General features: G+C 38.7%; 1 protein-coding gene across 3 annotated transcripts in view; it reads left to right on the top strand.

The window, feature by feature from the left end:
• Positions 1 to 19,009, top strand: part of PCSK5 (proprotein convertase subtilisin/kexin type 5) — a 472,843-nt gene that overhangs the window by 74,989 nt on the left and 378,845 nt on the right. For all 3 annotated transcript variants that reach the window (XM_064361641.1, XM_064361640.1, XM_021669251.2), the window contains exon 3: positions 18,258 to 18,371. In XM_064361641.1, coding sequence (XP_064217711.1) covers positions 18,258 to 18,371 — 114 coding nt within the window. The remainder of the gene's footprint in view (positions 1 to 18,257; positions 18,372 to 19,009) is intronic.

Raw genomic sequence — 19,009 nt, 5'->3', positions numbered from 1 at the left:
GCCAGTCTCAGGAACTATGCCAACTGATACAAGGTCTTGACTGCCAGTCTGTCACAGAGTCCTGTTATATTGTTCATGCATTAACAGGTAAATTAATTCATTCAGCAAACATGTATTGCACATCTGTAATCAGCGAGTAATCTGCCAGATGCCAGGGACACAGATATGAAAAATATAGCCTTTTCCTTCCGGAGGAATATGCTTCGTGAAAGTGACAAATGGTTAAACTGCTTTTAATAGTGGCTGTGGCAGAGAAAAGCCTGGTGTGCTCTGGAAGCACCATAGAAAGGAAGACGTCCTCATCTAGAAGGTATGAGGGTGAGAGAATTTGCCTACTGAAGTCCACTGCAAGAGCTTGGAAGATGAACTACGTGAGGGCCAGACTTTATAGAAATCCAGCCAGGGGATTGTTAGAGATTTCATTGAGCAAGATAGGAGAAAATGAGAGTCTAAGTTAGAGTTATGTCTATGGAAATGCAGAAAAATGGCCAGATCTGATTCATCTCATAAAGACTCAGAAATTCCCTATAGTCAACAGTAGGGACTATTTGATAAGGTGTGTGAAAACTTTGTGTGACCTTCTTTATTATAAACTTAATTATTTATCATCATAGACATCATTAGGTACCTTACCCACTTGCTTTTCTAAACGTGGCTTTGGTGTCCTTGGAGACATTTGTCTTCATTGGAATTGCTATAGAGAAGATATCTGGAAGTCCACTTCAATGGGGAGACCTCATGGCCTGCCCTCTGTGGGGGTTCTGGCATGAACACAGCTGGGGATGGTTCTAGCCTTCACTTTAAGTCTACTGCTAATTACTCCATAAGAAAAAAATAGTTGGAAAATTTGTCACAAAAAACAAGGAATCAACTTAACATAGCTCTAATTTTTTGTAAACTATCTGGATGCCAGTTTTCAGAGGTGAATGCAGTTGTTCTAATACTAGACGAAAGTAGGTCTAAAAGTTTGAGACTCAGTAGACGCTTACCTACTACACAGAATCTCAGAACTTTGGTGATTGTCTTTTCTTCTTTGAAGCAGAACATTTCATTCGAGAGATGGCCTGCTTTAAAGAGTAGAAAGGAAGGAGGCCAGAGCATTGATTGGCCTTAATGCTTAACTTTGCTCCCTGGGTCTTGGAGGCACTTCCCTGGACCCTTGGAGGCAAATCACTGACCCCACTCAACCCCTTGAGCTTATACCTAGGGAAATTGAAACAAAGAAGTAACAGGGCTGGATAGTATAGGTCTCCTGCTCTCTGGCTTCTTTATAAAGCTTCTACTTCAGTATCTTTCTCTGGTCAATTGAGTCTAAACTCAAGCTTGCAGTTCTTGGGCTAATAAAAGAAGCAAGCTCGTTGGTGGGCATAGCTTGGCACACAAACCCATCGTCGCATCGTGGATATTCCTGTGCCAAGGACTGTGCTGAGTATTTGACATGAATCAGCTCATTTACTCTCTAGATTCAGTGATCTTCCCCATTTTATATACAGAAGTTAACTTGTCTGATGTCATCCTGCTTTGCACTGGGCAAGTAAGAATTCTTAAACACAGGTTCCTTGGACTCCAGAAACCCATTTTCTTTTCTTTTTCTTTTTTTTTTTTTTTGAGATGGAGTCTTGCTCTGTCGCCCAGGCTGGAGTGCAGTGGTGTGATCTCGGCTTACTGCAACGTCCGCCTCCTAGGTTCAAGCAATTCTGCTGTCTCAGCCTCCTGAGTAGCTGGGATTACAGGTGCACACCACCACACCCAGCTAATTTTGTATTTTTAGTAGCAACGGGTTTCACCATATTGGCCAGGCTGGTCTTGAATTCCTGACCTCAGGTGATCCGTCAACCTCGACCTCCCAAAGTGCTGAGATTACAGGTGTGAGCCACCATACCCAGCTGCAGAAACCCAATTCTTAATCAGTAACCATCATATCTTTTGCCTCGTCTTGTTAATTCAGTCTAATTCAGAGCAGCTGGATAACTAAGGATTTTAGTTACAGGGTTTTTTTCTTTCTTTTTTAAAATTTGGGCAATATTAAGGCCTTGAACTTTATGTGCTCTTAAATTACAAGTCAGAAGGTGCCCTGGAGGGAAAAAGGATTTCTGTCATCACTGCCAAGACTGTGCCTAAGAACTCTTTTGCCTGTTTAGGTTTTTATTCTCTACTCAGCAGACAATTCTCCCGGCGTTTGCAAACTAAATGAGTCTCAACGATTTTCAAATGCTTCCAGTTAAGTAATTGAGGACCTCCCAGAATTCCTAGTGTGGACCGCACAGGCTCTAGCGTCATGCCATTCTCTCTCCTGTTTTCTTCCTTTTTTTAACCTTAAGTTCTGGGATTCATGTGCAGAATGTGCAGGTTTGTTAATAGATAAATGTGTGCTCTGGTGGTTTGCTGTACCTATCAACCCATCACCTAGGTATTAAGCTCCACATGCATTAGCTATTTATCCTGATGCTCTCCCTTCCCCTCCCACCGCCCCCCAACAGGCTCTGGTGTGTGTTTTTCCCCTCCTTGTGTCTATGTGTTCTTACTGTTCAGTTCCCACTTATAAGTGAGAACATGCAGTGTTTGTTTTTTTGTTCCTGTGCTAGTTTGCTGAGGATAATGGCTTACAACTCCATCCATGCCCCTTCGAAGGACATGATCTTGCTTTTTTATGGCTGCATAGTATTCCATGGTGTGTATGTATCACATTTCCTTTATCTGGTCTATCATTGATGGGCATTTGGATTAATTCCATGTCTTTTCTATTGTGAATAGTGCTGTAGTGAGCATACACATGCATATATCTTTATAATAGAATAATTTATATTCCTTTGGGTAGATGGGGATTGCTGGGTCAAATGGTATTGTCTTTGAGGAATTGCTACACTGTACTGTCTTCCACAATGGTTGAACTAATTTACATTCTCATCAACAGTGTAAAAGTGTTCCTATTTCTTCACAGCCTCAACAGCATCTGTGGTTTCTTGACTTTTTAATAATTGTCATTCTGACTGGCATGAAATGATACCTCGTTATGATTTTGATTTGCGTTTTTATAATGATTAGTGATGTTGACTTTTTTTCATGTTTGTTGGCAGCATAAATGTCTTCTTTTGAGAAGTGTCTGATCATGTTCTTTGCCCACTTTTTAACAAGATTTTTTCTTGTAAATTTGCTTAAGTTCTTTGTAGATTCTGGATATTAGACTTTTGTCAGATGGATAGATTGCAAATTTTTCCACCCATTCCATAGGTTGGCTGTTCACTCTGATGATAGTTTCTTTTGCGGTGCAGAAGCTCTTCAGTTTAATTAGATCCCATTTGTCAATTTTTTCTTTTGTTGCAGTTGCTTTTGATATTTTCATCATGAAATCTTTGCCCGTGCCTATGTCCTGAATGGTTTTGCCTAGATTTTCTTCTACAGCTGTTATTGTTTTAGGTTTTACATTTAAGTCTTTAATCCATCTTGAGTTAATTTTTGTGTAAGGTTTTGGAAGGGGTCCAGTTTCAATTTTCTGCATATGGCTAGCCAATTCTCCCAGCATCATTTATTAAATAGGGAATCCTTTCCCCATTGCTTTTGTCAGGTTTGTTGAAGATCAGATGGTTGTAGATGTGTGATCTTATTTCTGAGATCTCTATTCTGTTCCACTGGTCTGTGTGTCATTTTTGTATGACTATTACGCTGTTTTGTTTACTATGGCCTTGTAGTATAGTGTGAAGTCGGGTCCCATGTTGGCTCCAGCTTTGGTCTTTTTGCTTAGGATTGTTTTGGCTATATGAGCTTTTTTTGAGTTCCATATGAATTTTAAAGTAGTTTTTTTCTCAGAAAAATGTCAATGATCGTTTAATGGGAATACCATTGAATCTATAAATTACTTTGGGCAGTATGGCCATTTTCAAGATATTGATTCTTCCTATCCATGAGCATGGGATGTTTCTCCATTTATTTACGTCCTCTCTGATTTTCTTGAGCAGTGGTTTATAGTTCTTCTTGAAGAGATTCTTCCCTTCCCTTGTTAGCTATATTCCTAGGTATTTTATTCTCTTTGTAGTAATTGTGAATGGGAGTTCATTAATAATTTGGCTCTTCATTTGTCTATTGTTGTATACAGGAATGCTTGTGATTTCTGCACATTGATTTTGTATCCTGTGACTTTGCTGAAGTCACTTATCAGCTTAAGAAGCTTTTGGGCTCTTTCCTATTTTCTATCCTTCTTCCCCCACCTTTCAACTATGGAACTTTTAGTAAAGTGTTTGGTCGGCTTTGTGTAATCTCCAGGCTTTGAAATGTTGTGATGACCCAAAGGGAGATGCCATCAGCTGAGAGGCTATTTCAGAAGGGAGCCCCTGTGCTCTTTGGAAAGAAACATGGGCATGGATTTACATTATCAAGTTTCCTATTTCAGGTCCCTTACAGTCATGTGACTGGGTTAAGTCACTTAACCCCACTGTGTCTCAGTCTTCCTGTGACTAAAAATGGACGATTCTTCCATGGGACAGTTTGGTGGCATTAAGGAAACAATAGGTAGAAATAGTTTATTTTGCACAAAACATGAAAGAGAATAAACAGCTTTATTTTAGAAATAATTATAACCAGTGATTTCTCTACCCATTGGAAGTCAGAGTACCCGAAAAACAACCATCACCACCTACATTATTTATGCCTTGGCTTTGTGACAAAACTTATTGGTCTGTCATGAACCTAAGACCAGATGCTCCTAATTGTAAATGACATAGGATTATTTTCTTCCTCTTTCCAGACTGAGAACTCTTCAACTAGAGCTTGCTTTTCTGCTTTCTCCTAGGTGTTTAGGCCCTGCAAAACAGCAGAACTACCAGTTACTCTTTTACTAAAAGAGCAGTGAATACAGTCATTCATTTTGTAAATCTTTCCGGAGCACCTACTCTGGAGAAGACACTAGCATAGCCACCATGGGGACTGGAGAAATTTGGAGACCTGGCTTTGGCCTCCTGGATCTCCAGGAAATCTAGTTAGAATCCTCAGCCTCTCTCTAGCCAATAGTCTCAGTCTTTATCCTCTGCTTTTCTTCTCTCTGATACTGAGCTGCTAAATATTTAATATTATACTGAACAAAATCTTTGAAGAGTAACGCAGGTGCTAGAAATTTGACAGCCCTTCTTCAAGTTACCAGTGCTCGGTAGGGTTGTTGGGAACTGTGGTCAAGGGCAGCTCTCATTTTAGTGTTGAGGGCCCAAATGTGCCAAGGTGGAACCGTTTTAGGGGTGGGGGGCCGAGGAGTGGATTGAGAGAACTGGCGATAGGCGCCCCCTCGGGTCCAGTAAACACATCACATTTCTGTGAACATTGACACAACAGACTCTAGAGTGAGCCATCCAAAGCACACAGCATGAAAGGAGGAAGCTTGGTGGGGGAGATTCGCTGTTTCTGGGTCTTCAGACTGAGAAAGTGTCAGGTTTGATGACAGTGATGAAAATGTGTTTTCTCTCTCCTTCCCTGAGCCTCAGCCCCAGGGCTCCTGTAATTGACTGTGGTGGGCATGGATTGCGTGTACAGGGTGAGGGAGGTCCAGTGAAGTGACTTGTCACTCCTCTCGGCGACACGCATGGAGACCGCCGGGAGGCTGGGAGCTGGGGCGCTGCTAGCCTTCCCGTAGGGCTGGCGGCGTAGGACTGACGGGTCTCCAGCCGGTGCGCTCATTCATCAGGCCCTCTTCCAGATTTTTATGTGCTATGACCTGCAGGTTTTGTCAGGTACCACCTTGCTGGAAGCCCCGACAGTGGTTTCTGAGGTGAGGGAATAGCACTCAAATTGAGAAAACATTCAGTTTCCCTCAGGCAACTGGATTTAGGGGAGAAAATGCCAATCCCTTTGCTCAGGGATTTTGAACAGCAATTTTCCCTGAGGCTGAAAGGCATGCTCTTCCCCCACCCTGACCAAAGTAGCCGTTTGCTAAATATTTCAGAGGGTGATGATGGTGTTTAAGAGCTGCCACAATTCCAGTGTTTTTGCTTGCAAAACACCCCTGCCCTTTCTGCCAAGTATAAGGTTAGAGTTCAGGAAAAAGAAAGGTATAATGAAAACCCAAGTCAGAGACCTTCCCCCAAGGCAGACCCTTATCATTTCTCTCAGTTGTGTGGGGGGCCCACATGGGGGGGGCTTCATTCACACTCCTCCTTACCAACGACTTCATGCTGTTTATTTATTTATGTATTTTGAACTCATTTTAGGATTTAAAAACATAAGTTAACCTCAAGGGGACAGAATACACTTATGCAAACTTCACACATTTCCCTACAAGTTGCATATTTATCTTCTAACAACAGAAAGAAAAGACTAATTTTTACCCATCTCCCTTTGATTCGAAAAGTTAGAGCTTGCCAACACAACAATTGGTCATAGATTTTAAATCCTGACAATGAAGAGATTAAAAGATGCTGGAAAGATTTTAAAAACAAAAACCTGAAGCTCCCGGAATATTGAGAATGCCTCTTATTTAAAAAGAGAAAGCCCAAAATGGATGAAATGAAAACTCCTGGTACCCAGCTCTGAACTTACCCGCTCAAACCATTCCCCATCCTTCCATTTTCTCACTGTGATCAAAACCACAGCAGTAGGAGCCGTGGAAATTTAGAAACAATAGCCACTGCCATTTATATTTAAATAGCTAGGAGAAGACAGTATGTGCAATGGAGCCGAATCAGTCACAAGGGAAGAGTATTTCTCTCCATAGGAATATAGCTTTCATGACCATTGCTTATGAGCTATGGAATTAAGTGGCATGTCATATTGAGAAGCAAGATGCTGACATGCTTTTTGATATTTAGCAGATCACCCTATATCCTCTGCTTGGAGAAATTATGAGAACCACTGCCCTTTCCTTTGCCAGCGTTTGCCTCTTTTTTATACTAATCTCAGCTGAATTGAACAATTTCTCTACTCTGGGCAAAATAAAGCTCCTCTTTGTATTCACTTGATATACAACTTGAGGGCATCCAATTTTTGCAAATACAGATCTGGGAATATCTGAAATGATTTATGCACAGACTTGTGGGATTGGTCAAACAACAAAACTGTTTCCCTTAAGTGATTAATGCTTTGTTTTAAGGTAAAATTGTCATTCTTGCAGATATCTAAAACTTAAGTGATACTAACAGCAGAGTGAGATGTAACATATATTTACTTTAAATGTTTAATAGATATTATTAATTACATTGCCTTGGCTTTCAAACTGCTTGGAGGATGATTATTCAAAAGACAAATAAATGGAGAATGAAGTCATGTCACTGTGTTTTTAATGCAGTGAGGATTTTGATCCTAGAGTGAAGCTGGAGGGAATTATGTGTTATCCCAGTCCACTCTCTGAATTAAGCCTGTGTTTACTCAAATGGTGTGAATTTAACCCTAGGTGGCATTCAGACAGTAGAATTTGTTTTAGGGACTTTAAAATTTGTTTTCTTTTAATACATGAGCAGTCAAAATTGTTTTCAAATTTTCTCTTGTTGCTTAAATGAGTCGTCCTAAGTTTAAAATGTAAGAACCTGAAATACAAGTTAGAAAAAGGAAGGTTTGGGGATAATAATCTTTTCATTCAACAAGTGTTTAATGAGTTCTCATCACTGGCTTTTCCTGTTAATATCCCAATCCCCTTACTTCATGTTGGGTATATTACACAGACATCACACACACAAACCACACACACACATACACAGACACCACACACACACACACACACACACACACACACACACACACACACCCCTTTCTCTCTTTTCCCTCCTTCTTTCTCTTTTTACATAAATTAAGTTCTTTTCACCCTCTGTAAAGCATCTTGGCATGACTAGGAATAAGGGAGCTATTCTCTTTTTTATCCCCAGAGGACAAATCAATCTTGTCCCAAAGAACAAATTTACTTGAGACAAATATAAAGTAAGTGTCTTGCCTTTGAGAAATTTTAAGCAAGTTCTGGGAGTGACAACATCAATGGAAAAATAAGCATGAAGTCTTTTAAATTATCTTTCCTGGAAAGATAAAGTAAAAAAAAATTGTCCTTACAAGTTGTGAAAAAAACAATTGCTTATGGGTATTAGTACTAGCAGCCAAGATGGGCAGTCTGAAACTTAAATGTTTAAAATATTAAATACTTTATTCAATATTTATGTTGTTAGGTTATAATATTAATATATTTAATTAAACATTAATATTTAATATCAAAATATTAAAATTCAAATGTTTAATCATATTTAATATTTAAATGTTAAAGAAAAATGCTCTAATTTATCAGTTTGGCACCTCTTCCTACTTAGCTACAAGAGTTGGTTGACAGTCATTTCTGTGCTCTTTAAATTTTCCCCTACGTAAGTGCTTTTAAATTCAGATTTCTTTTGCTTTGTGCTGAGATGATGGACTAGGCGTTGACAGTTAAAATGTTAATGTCTTTTATTAGTCCAGGAGAATGTATCACTTAACACATAGGTTTCATTGACTTTACTCAACCGTAGGCCTTTGCAGTTTATGAAACAACTGCTCATATCTACTTCCAGATTCATGTGTTTGTTTATAACTGCTTTATTTATCATTGCCAACAATTAGAATAAACCAAAATGTTTTTTAATGGGTGGATGAATAAACATACATGTAATGAAAAAAGTTTTAAGCTTATTTTAAGTTCAGGGGTATTTGTTCAGGATGTGCAGGTTTGTTAACGTAGGCAAACGTGAGCTGTCCATGGTGGTTTGCCGCGCAGACCATCCTTTCACCTTGGTATTATGCCCAGCATCCATTAACTCTTCTTCATGATGCTCTTCATCCCCCCACCCACCCCATATTCCAGCACCTACTTTTTCTTCTGTGTTTATCCATTTTAATTGTACCCACTGTCTTTTCCTTCTGAGATTTTTGTCTCTTCAGATGGAACCATTTCCCAGTCTTACTAGTCTTACTGGTAAGGTGGAGGAAATGCCTCCATCTCAAAAGATAAAAATATGTACAGGAGTGAGTTTCTTTTCTTCTTCTTCTTCTCCTTCTTCTTTTTCTTTTTCTTCTTACTCCTCCTCCTTCTCCTTCTCTTCCTTCTTTTCCTCCTCCTTCTTCTCCTTCTCCTCCTCCTTCTCCTCTTCCTCCTTCTCTTCCTCTTCCTCCTCTTCCTTCCTCCTCCTCCTCATCCTTTCTTCTCCTCCTCCTCCTCCCCAAGCTGGAGTGAAGTGGCATAAGATAAAAATAGGTACAAGAGTGAATTTCTTTCTTTTTTTTTTTTTGAGATGGAGTCTCACTCTGTCACCCAGGCTGGAGTGCAGTGGTGCGATCTCGGCTCACTGTAACCTCTGCCTCCTGGGTTCAGGCAATTCTCCTGCCACAGCCTCCTGAGTAGCTGAGACTACAGGTGTGCACCACCACACCTGGCTAATTTTTGTATTTTTAGTAGAGACAGGGTTTCACCATGTTAGCCAGGATGGTCTCCATCTCCTGACTTTGTGATCTGCCCACCTCGGCCTCCCAAAGTGCTGGTATTACAGGAGTGAGCCACTGCGCCCAGCCTTTTATTTATTTATTTATTTTTTAAGATAGAGTTTTGCTCTGTGTCCCAGGCTGGAGTGCAGCGGAGTGATCTCAGATCACCGCAACCTTTGCCTCCTCAGTTCAAGCAATTCTCCTGCCTCATCCTCCCAAGTAGCTGGGATAACAGGCTCATGCCACCACGCCCAGCTAATTTTTTATATTTTTAGTAGAGATGAGGTTTTGCCATGTTGGCCAGGCTAATCTTGAACTCCTGACCTCAGGTGATCCACCCACCTTGGCCTCCCAAAGTGCTGGAATTACAGGCTTGAACCACCATGCCCAGCCAAGAGTGGGTTTCTAGTGGGTGTCAAACAGAGAACCGGTCAATGAAACATTAAAAGCATGGAATTATATAAAGAAAGAACATATCCTTCATTAATATTTTTATGTGTTCTTCATTGCTAGTAATGTAATTATCCTTGTGCTATTATCTATCTGTTGTTGAAATACAAAACGTTTTATAACTTGATAGGTTTAAGGCTAGATTTGGGCTCCTTTTTTTTCACTCCCTTCTATTTAAAATTTTCTATTTTTTTTCTTTTCATAAGGAGAACATTTAGACATCCCTACCTAGAAATGTATTTACAATGTATAAATACCCATTCATCATACCTATTTCTTGAGGGCCTGTTGCTAAGCATTGCCTTTGGTACTAGAGATACTAAAACCTCGTTTCTTTCCCCCAAGCTAGTGGTAGAAACATGCAATTAAAACACAAATTGCTCAGTACCATGGGAGCTTGCATTTGTGAAGCGCATTATAAGTCTGACCCTCCTAACAATACAGGCAATTTTATTTTACACATGAGAGTATAGAATACTAAGAATTTATGTGATTTGCCAAAGTGGCCAGACTAGTGATTGGTAGCACTCTACCAAGAACTTGAGTAGTATGTTTTCCCAGTTTCTTCTACACTGCCCAGCTGTGGCAGAGTCTAGCCTAGCTCTGGGCACAGAGGGCATCGTGCTGCTATGGTAGGTGTAAAGATGACACACAGGAAGTTTTTAGGTATATTAGTAGCTCCAGAAAGAAGTACTTTGCTCTTATAAAAACTAATTTAATGTTAAGTTGTTTTGCAAGATTCATCCAACAACTGATATGATTTCTTTTTCATAGAGTTTCAGAGGTGGTCATATTCAAGATCAAAGGATTAAGTCACTATGTTTTCTGATTCTGAGTACAATGTTCTACATCTGGTGCTGCACTAAATTGAATATTATATGTTGTTTGAATGTTTCCTACTTGGGACACTTTTTATCATAGACATTATTTTATAATTTCTCTGCTGTTTAGATGGCAGCACTGATTGAATCTGTGATTTTTTTACTCCATAATTTAATTAAAAAGACAGAATGTTTATCAAAGCCCTCTAAAATAAAACCAGTTCACACTGGCTAGCATCACAAGAGTACCACTTCCCCATCTGGGCAAGAGGGTTTTTGCCTAGGGCCTCATGCTTTAGAGGGCCTTGCCTGTTCCTTCTTTTAGCTGAGTTTATCACCATTAGCTGAGAAGTTGGTGGAGTTGTGGGGACAAGTTCAGTCTGAACCTGTTTCCCCCTTCTAGATCATATTCCAGGTACTCAGGAGCCCACCGTTGATTGACCAAGATGGCTGGGGATATGCTTCCATGTTCTGAGTGAGCTTCTTTGTCCACTGGAGGGCGGATGCAATACCGGTAGGCCTAAGGGATTGCAGTAGGCATCTGTGGCTTACGGATGAACTGTAAACAAAAATACAAAGGTACACAGTCATTCTAGATGGCTTTGCATTAGCCCATGTGGTCATATTGCCAGTAATATCTTCTTTGAGAAATTTGCACGGCTGGTTTCTCATTCAAGATTCTGTAAAAATATCACACCTTCAAAGAGGCCTTTCTTGACCACCTTACTTAAAATAGCTCCTTCCTCCATAATCACTTTCTACCTCCTTACATTATTTACTTTTTGCATCATTTAACTTTTTTATCAATAACTATGAAAGTCAACTGGTTGTTTTGTTCATCGCCATTCTGTAGTATCCGGAAAGTGCCTCCCACGTAGGGGCTATTCAATAAATATTTTTAGTGTGAACAAAAATAAATGAAAGGATCTTGAGGGCGGAAAGCACATCTTACTGCTTTGACTGGATATAACCATTTCTTTTTCACATTCACATTTCATCTTATCAAAACCGGGGAAAAGAAATAAGCAACACATTTTAGAAAATCAAACTTTTAGAAGTAGGTACATAGTAGGGGAGTAGTTTAAGGGGAGAAATATGATGTTAATTCTTTGAGAGTGAGTAATATAATTAGAACAATAACACTATGAGTTTTTCTATAAACAAAATGTAGCAAGATTAAATTGATAACATACGTTTCCAAAATTCTGGCTTCCTTAGAGAAAGCCGACTAAATATAAAGTTTTACGGCAGAGTCAGGTTTTTCAATTTGACCTGTATTTTCTTCTGCAACACTGTTCTGAATGTACATGCAGTGTTTATTTCACAACTTCCCTCTGAACGACCTTTCAAAAATTATATGATTCTTCACATTCATGACCAGATGTGTTCTTTAATGTAAGCATCTGATGTTTGCAGTCATCAAATAAGATTCAAAATACCTGTTTCAAGCAAATCAAGTAAAAATTCTCTATCACGTAACAAGCAAGGCTTTATTTGGTTCACAAGTAGCTATATGAAATAAACAGAATTTAAACAATCTTGATAATTTTTTCCTTTAAAAAGGTGACAAAATAACAACGCCAATATTTAAAAACTCATTAATGGTAAGTTATTAGGTGGAACACAATGGAAAGTATGGAGTATCCTTGTCTAACAAATACTTTGACTAGATTCTCTGATTTTTTTTCTCACTGGTTAACTTTGATGCTTTAATCAGAGTTTTAGAAAATTTCTAGGGTGTGTTGCCTTTGGACTTGAGAGCTTCTTGGAACAGCATGTCAGTACTAAAACGTTTTCTTCAACGCTTGCTTTCCATAGCAAAAACATGTATGTCCATTATCCACCTAACTCATACTTAAAAAAAAAAAAAAAACCCAAGATGCTCTATTTTGTTTTCAAAGTCAGAGAAGAAAATAGAGGAGAAGTATTTTTATGTTCTTTTCCCTAAATCGGTCAAAGCTAATTAGTTCAGAAAAGATACAAAATATGGAATGCCACCTATTTTATTTCCTGGCAACTGTTTCATTCAAATCATAGAATTATATATAATTTACTACACTCCTTTCTGCATATTAATCTCGTATCTTCACAGAATGACTTAAGATCATTTATCAACCAGAACATCAACCTCAAATGTCTTGGGTTTGTTTTTTTTTTGAGATGGAGTTTCATTCTTGTTACCCAGGCTGGAGTGCAATGGCTTGATCTCGGCTCACCGCAACCTCCGCCTCGTGGGTTCAAGCAATTCTCCTGCCTCAGCCTCCTGAGTAGCTGGGACTACAGGCGTGCGCCACCATGCCCAGCTAATTTTTTTTGTATTTTTAGTAGAGACAGGGTTTCACCATGTTGACCAGGATGGTCTCGATCTCTTGACCTTGTGATTCACCCGCTTGGACCTCCCAAAGTGCTAGGATTATACGCGTGAGCCACTGCGCCCGGCTGTCTTGTTTTTAACAAAATGTTTATTCCTAGTCAAACCAGAGAATTAAACTCTCAGATAAAATTTCAAAACTGGAAGAAAGAGAGTAGAGGGCACATTTAGTCTGCCTTTCCTCATTTTACAGATGAAAGAGGCCCACAGAGATTTTTGCAAGATCAAAAAGGTGACTGGTAGCTAATCTAAGGTAATAACTGAGCTCTTCTAATTCCTCCTCGTTTTTCTTACTTTACCCAACTTTTCTCAATATTTAAGTCATGTTGGAATATAACATAAAATCACCTAAGGCACTTTTATGTACCATTATTTTGCATTAACTGCCTTTTAAAGAAATATGTTGTGATTTAGACATTTAGTCTTTTTTTAGCAACAGGGTCTCGCTTCACCACCCAGGCAGGAGGGCAATGGCTTGATTATGACTCACTGCAGCCTCAAACTCCTGGGCTCAAGTGATCTTCCCACCTCAGCTTCCTGAGTAGCTGCGACTACAGGCTCATGTCCCCACACCTGGCTATTTTTTTAAACTTTTTACTTTTATTTTTTTAATTTTTTTGCAAAGATGGGTGTCTTGCTATATTGTCTGCGCTGGTCTTGAGCTCTTGGGCATAAACCATCCTCCTGCCTCAGCCTCCCAAAGTGCTGAGATTATAGGTGTGAGCCACTGGGCCCAGCCTAAGTCATATTTGAAATTGTTCTTTGAGTGTATGATAGTTTGTATACGTAATATATTCCCATGGTTCCAAAGTAACAAGATTTAAAAGGACATGCAGTAAAAGGTGTCCCTCTTATCCCTGTATCCAGTAACTAGTTTTCTCCCGAGAAAGCAACCAGTTTATCAGATTTAGAAAGTTGCCAAAAATGTAGTATCCCTTTAAACCATTTGTAACTTTTTTTTTTCCACTTTAACTGTATCATGGAGATGGTTCTTTGTCAGTACATTGAGACCATTTCATTTTCTTTTATGGTTGTATTTTACTTTACTCCATTGTACAGATATGTTATTTATTTAAGTTTACAATTTTTAGTTCCTACTGGCAGTGTTTTAGTAAATAACCTCACACATTCACATGTGTAAATAGGAAGAATAAACTCCTAAAAATAGAATTACTTCTTTGGTCCTTTGTTAAGGAATTGTCCAATTACCCTTCATAGAGTTGTACACGTTTCCATTCCGCTCACTATTATGTGAGAATGAGCCTTTTCCCATGCCCCCCCCAGCAGTGTGTCATCAACCTTTAGATCGTTTGTGTCTGAAAGGTGAAAAGTGGTACCTCAGTTTAGTTTTATTTGCTTTTGTCTGAATATGCATGAGGCTAAGTGTATTTTGTATGTTTAAGAACCTGATTTAGGCCTGGTGTGGTGGCTCACGCCTATAATCCCAGCACTTTGGGAGGCCGAGGCGAGTGGATCACGAGATCAAGAGATCGAGACCATCCTGGTCAACATGGTGAAACCCTGTCTCTACTAAAAATACAAAAATTAGCTGGGCATGGTGGTCCACACCTGTAGTCCCAGCTACTCTGGAGGCTGAGGCAGGAGAATTGCTTTAACCGAGGAGGGGGAGGTTGTGGTGAGCCGAGATTGCGCCATTGCACTCCAGCCTGGGTAACAAGAGCGAAACTCCGTCTCAAAAAAAAAAAAAAGAACCAGATTTACCTTTCCAGAGGTTTTTCTACCCCTACCTTTTGCTACTTATCCTAGTGAATTGTTCTCTTATTAATTGTTGAAACTCTGTATTAGGAAGATAGTCTTTGGTTCACGGTAGGAGCTATACACTTTTGCCCAGTTTGTCTTCTACCTTCCCTGTGATTTTTTTTTTTTTTTGGCCGTGTCGTTTTTATGTGGTTAAATTAGTCAATTTTTCTAAATCATATCTTTGATTTATATGATACTTAGATACAGTCTTTCACTCAGATTAGTTTTAAACATCTCTCATATTTCTTATAGTACCTTTACATTTAAATATTTGATTCATTTGAAATTGATTCTGATCTAAGACATGAGAAATGGCTTCAGCTTTATTTTTTCCAGTTGGTTGTTTTTCCAATCAACATGTTCTAAAACATTTATGAAGCAATTTGTTTTTCCTCTACTGATTTAGGATAATACCATTATCATATACTCTATTCCTACATGTTTTGGGGCAATTTCTTGACTTTCTATGCATGCTATTTCATTGGTATATCTGTAGACATTTGGTACTAGTATATGTTTTAATTATTAGCATAATACTTTTTAATATCTAAAGGGCTGATTTCCTATCACTGCAGGATGCATTTTTAAAGCAACAGCATAATTTGTTTCCATTTATATTTATGTAATAACATATAATTTATATTCATATGATCACATTTTTTTTCCTCCTATTGCTTTCCCCATGTGTAGTAGCAGAAAGCTGGTAAATTCCAAAATAATGAGATACAAGTTCAGCTGAGATTATGAGGGCAGGCTTCCCATAATTGTCAATTAATGTGTTTTGGATCTTATGAAGGAGGACATTTCCAGACAAAGGTTCTTAAGCAGCAAATGCACAATGTTTACTTGGACCAAGGTCCAAGAGAAGAGAGCACTGTGAGTAGAGGGAGGGAATGTCCCTGAAACCATGTAGCGTATGTATGTTTAAATTAACCAAGGATAGACTGACGATTTGAAAGGGCCTATGGCTTTTACACTCTGGATTAACTGTAGTTCCTTAATGTATTGGAAATAGAACTTTCAAAAGTTAAGCCAGTGAGGCAAAGCACACAATAATTCCCTTCTCCTGGGCTGACCATAGTTTTATGAAAATGAATGTTAAAGTGTCTTTTCTTTGCATGAGGCTTCCTGGCAAGAAATAAAGTCTGTATAATGCATTACCTCTGGCTTTTTCCTTAAAGAGCTCAAGGATAGACATATGGATACTAGCTTAAAAATATAAATATGGTCTTTCCAGTCATAGAAACCTTCCGATCCAAGAGGTACTTTTCCCACTTTCCAAAAAATACAGGGCTATATATTCATACCCGTAAGGCACCAAGGCAAAATACATGGTATTTGACACTAAAAAAATCCCACTGAACTTTTCTTGAGTATTGCAGCCCTGTGATCAGACAGAGTGACTTGTAGTCAAACCTAGTTGCCAAGTTGCTGTGTCACCTTCTAGCCACCAAGTCCTGTAACTAAGCATTTTGTTTGGTAAAATTATAGAAGGGATACTGTTGGGTAAGATATTTTGTTCTATTTTAGTACCTATAGTTCATCTAGGAAAATGGCTGTCATTTGGTTTTCTCACATACTTATTTCATTTGTCTATTTGAATGTGTGCACAGGGAGAAGTGAATATTTATAGAGTCTTTCTAAGGAACAGTTATTCACTCCTACCCCAGGATAGACTGTCCTGATGTCTAGGAGTCTCTTTATTGAGTCCACACTGGGGAAGACGTGATACTTTCTGGTTTATGCACACATAGAGGTTTGCAGTGTGGAATTTATGAATGCTTCCTTAGGAAAAGCCACTGCCAATAGAGGATTAGTTTTGAAAAGAGTTGTCTAAGCAGTCTTCTTTTACCAAACATGCAAATATGAACTAGTTAACTTTATTGGGATAAGACTTATAGACAGTAATATAAATAGTCTTAGTAATACAATGATAGGGCCTGTGTCAGATGTCATTTATGGATATAATGTTATTTTTATGAAGTGGAGAATTATGGAATACTTGTTACATTTCCTTGGTAAAATGTAAGTCCTTCAAAGGTTCTTACTTTGAAGTAATTCTTAATTCTTACTCAGCTTTGTATTTCTAACACAGTACCTAGCACTTAATGTTTGTTGAATGAATAAATGAGTGAATGAACCTCATTCCTTAGATTTTTTTGAAATGAAGAGGTTAAAATGTTTACTGGAAATAAAAAATGTACATGCATGCCCATCCTTGCTGCTCTACTTTAAGAAGGATGCCTTAGGATCCATTCTCCTCCAGCAATCGTTTAATGGAGTAGGTGAAAGAGGTTTTAAAATCTTTGCTGGCTGGATATGGAATTCCAGCAGTGGACCGCAAAGTTCTCTTCCTCCCCACTCATTTTTTAATTCCTTTGTAGAGAGGAGGGATGAATGGTGGAACAAAACATTTCAGAGAGTTATGACTAAGTTAGCTATCAAAGGAGTATTTAGGAACAAATTGAAGAATGTCACCAACACTGTTTCTGCATGTGAGACATCCCACTAAAACTGGAACATGCGTATTTTTGTGTTGCCATAAGGATAATCTGTTTTAAAGAAAGTGTTCCCATACATACCCCTACCACGAGGTTATAAATTCTGCATTAGACTTAAGGTTTCTGGTTACTTTGTGTAAACGAGCTTTTAACTAAATGTTAAGACCTTTCTCAAATGTAGCTAATGTTTGAATTTTAGAGCGGTTAGGGAGCCTATGGCTTAGGAAATTGAGTGGCTTCTCCAGTTTCATGCCAGGGATAGGATAGGCCTTTGGTTTTTCTAATTCTCCAAACAGTGCTTCTGTACCACACTGTTTTGTAGAAGGCCATTTTAAAAAATTCGTGATCCTGGAGCATTTTGATCCCAGAATGTTTTAAAAAATTGTTGCATACTCTAAGTCAGAAATTATAAACTGTGGCATGCGGAACAAAATTCGGCCTGGTTTTGTATATGAAGTTTTATTGGAACATAGTCACACCCATTCATTTATGTATCATCTATGGTGCTGTAATGGCAGAATGAGTGATTGCATCAGAGATCATGTGACCTGCAAAGCCTAAAATGTTTATTATTTGAACCTCTATAGAAAAAGTTGGCCAGCCCTTAGTAAAGTAAGGATGAAAAATTACCCTAAAAATTAACATTACTAATTTGTAGCGAATTGGAAGTAAAATAGGATTTCTGAGAAAGCTAAAAGGTTAGCTTATTGTTGAGAGATATAAATAATCTGTATATAAAAAACTAAAACACCTACTTACATTAAACAAATAAAAAAACCCTGGGTTTCTAAGGAATCTCTGAGCACTTAGAGATTTTAGTTGCCACAATGAAACCTGTGACTTAAATAGCATTGACTTAAGATGGGAAATGCCTCAGACTGTCATTTATGTTGTGCTAACCCTGATGGAACGTGGATACTCACCAAATATCCTTCTTGGCAGGTGGAATGGATCCAACAGCAAGTGGTTAAAAAGCGGACAAAGAGGGATTATGACTTCAGTCGTGCCCAGTCTACCTATTTCAATGATCCCAAGTGGCCAAGCATGTGGTATATGGTAAGCCTGCTAAGGAAGCCTGGCACAGGGCCATGTCTTCCAGTTTTGTGTTGTATGCAGAGAATCTGTCGGACTTGGGAGGACACAGAAATACTGACCAGAGATTATTTCCTATTTCAATACCCACCATTTGAGATTGGTTAATGGCCTATGATGCTGTCTGGATTTTCTTTTTACTTTAGCTTGTTGGTTATAATAAGGAGAAAAAGAAGGGAACGCCGATTCACGGAAATTCTGTTTGAGAGCTTACTTTGTGCAGTAGCTTTCTAAGTTTGGGCCAGAGGATAGAAAAACACGCAAAGGTGCACACACCCATAGACCTATCGATAATCATGTTCACCTCTGATACACACTCACTCTACTTTGAAATCAGTCTGGCTAATACATACTGGTTCTTGAATATCAATGAAGTGACTCTGCTGGTTAGTAACAGACCCCAGACTTACGTCGTGTAATGTGTGTCCTCTCACTTTAGGTAAAACTTTATATAAGTAGACCAGGAAAACAAATAGTTGGAAAGTGTGCGATTTGGTAGTTCATGGTTCAAGCAAAAGATTTTTCAGTGAAGGAAACTTACTTAACATGTTGGGAAGAGTAATCCACCAGTTCACTTGGCATGGCCTCCTTTGAAAACATGC

This window comes from Aotus nancymaae, unplaced genomic scaffold (genome assembly GCF_030222135.1).
Source record: "Aotus nancymaae isolate 86718 unplaced genomic scaffold, 86718_ANA_hifiasm-v0.15.2.pri h1tg000041l, whole genome shotgun sequence".
Classification (NCBI taxonomy): Eukaryota; Metazoa; Chordata; class Mammalia; order Primates; family Aotidae; genus Aotus; species Aotus nancymaae.
Note: the sequence above shows the minus strand (reverse complement) of the source record. Positions and strands in the feature narration are given on the sequence as shown.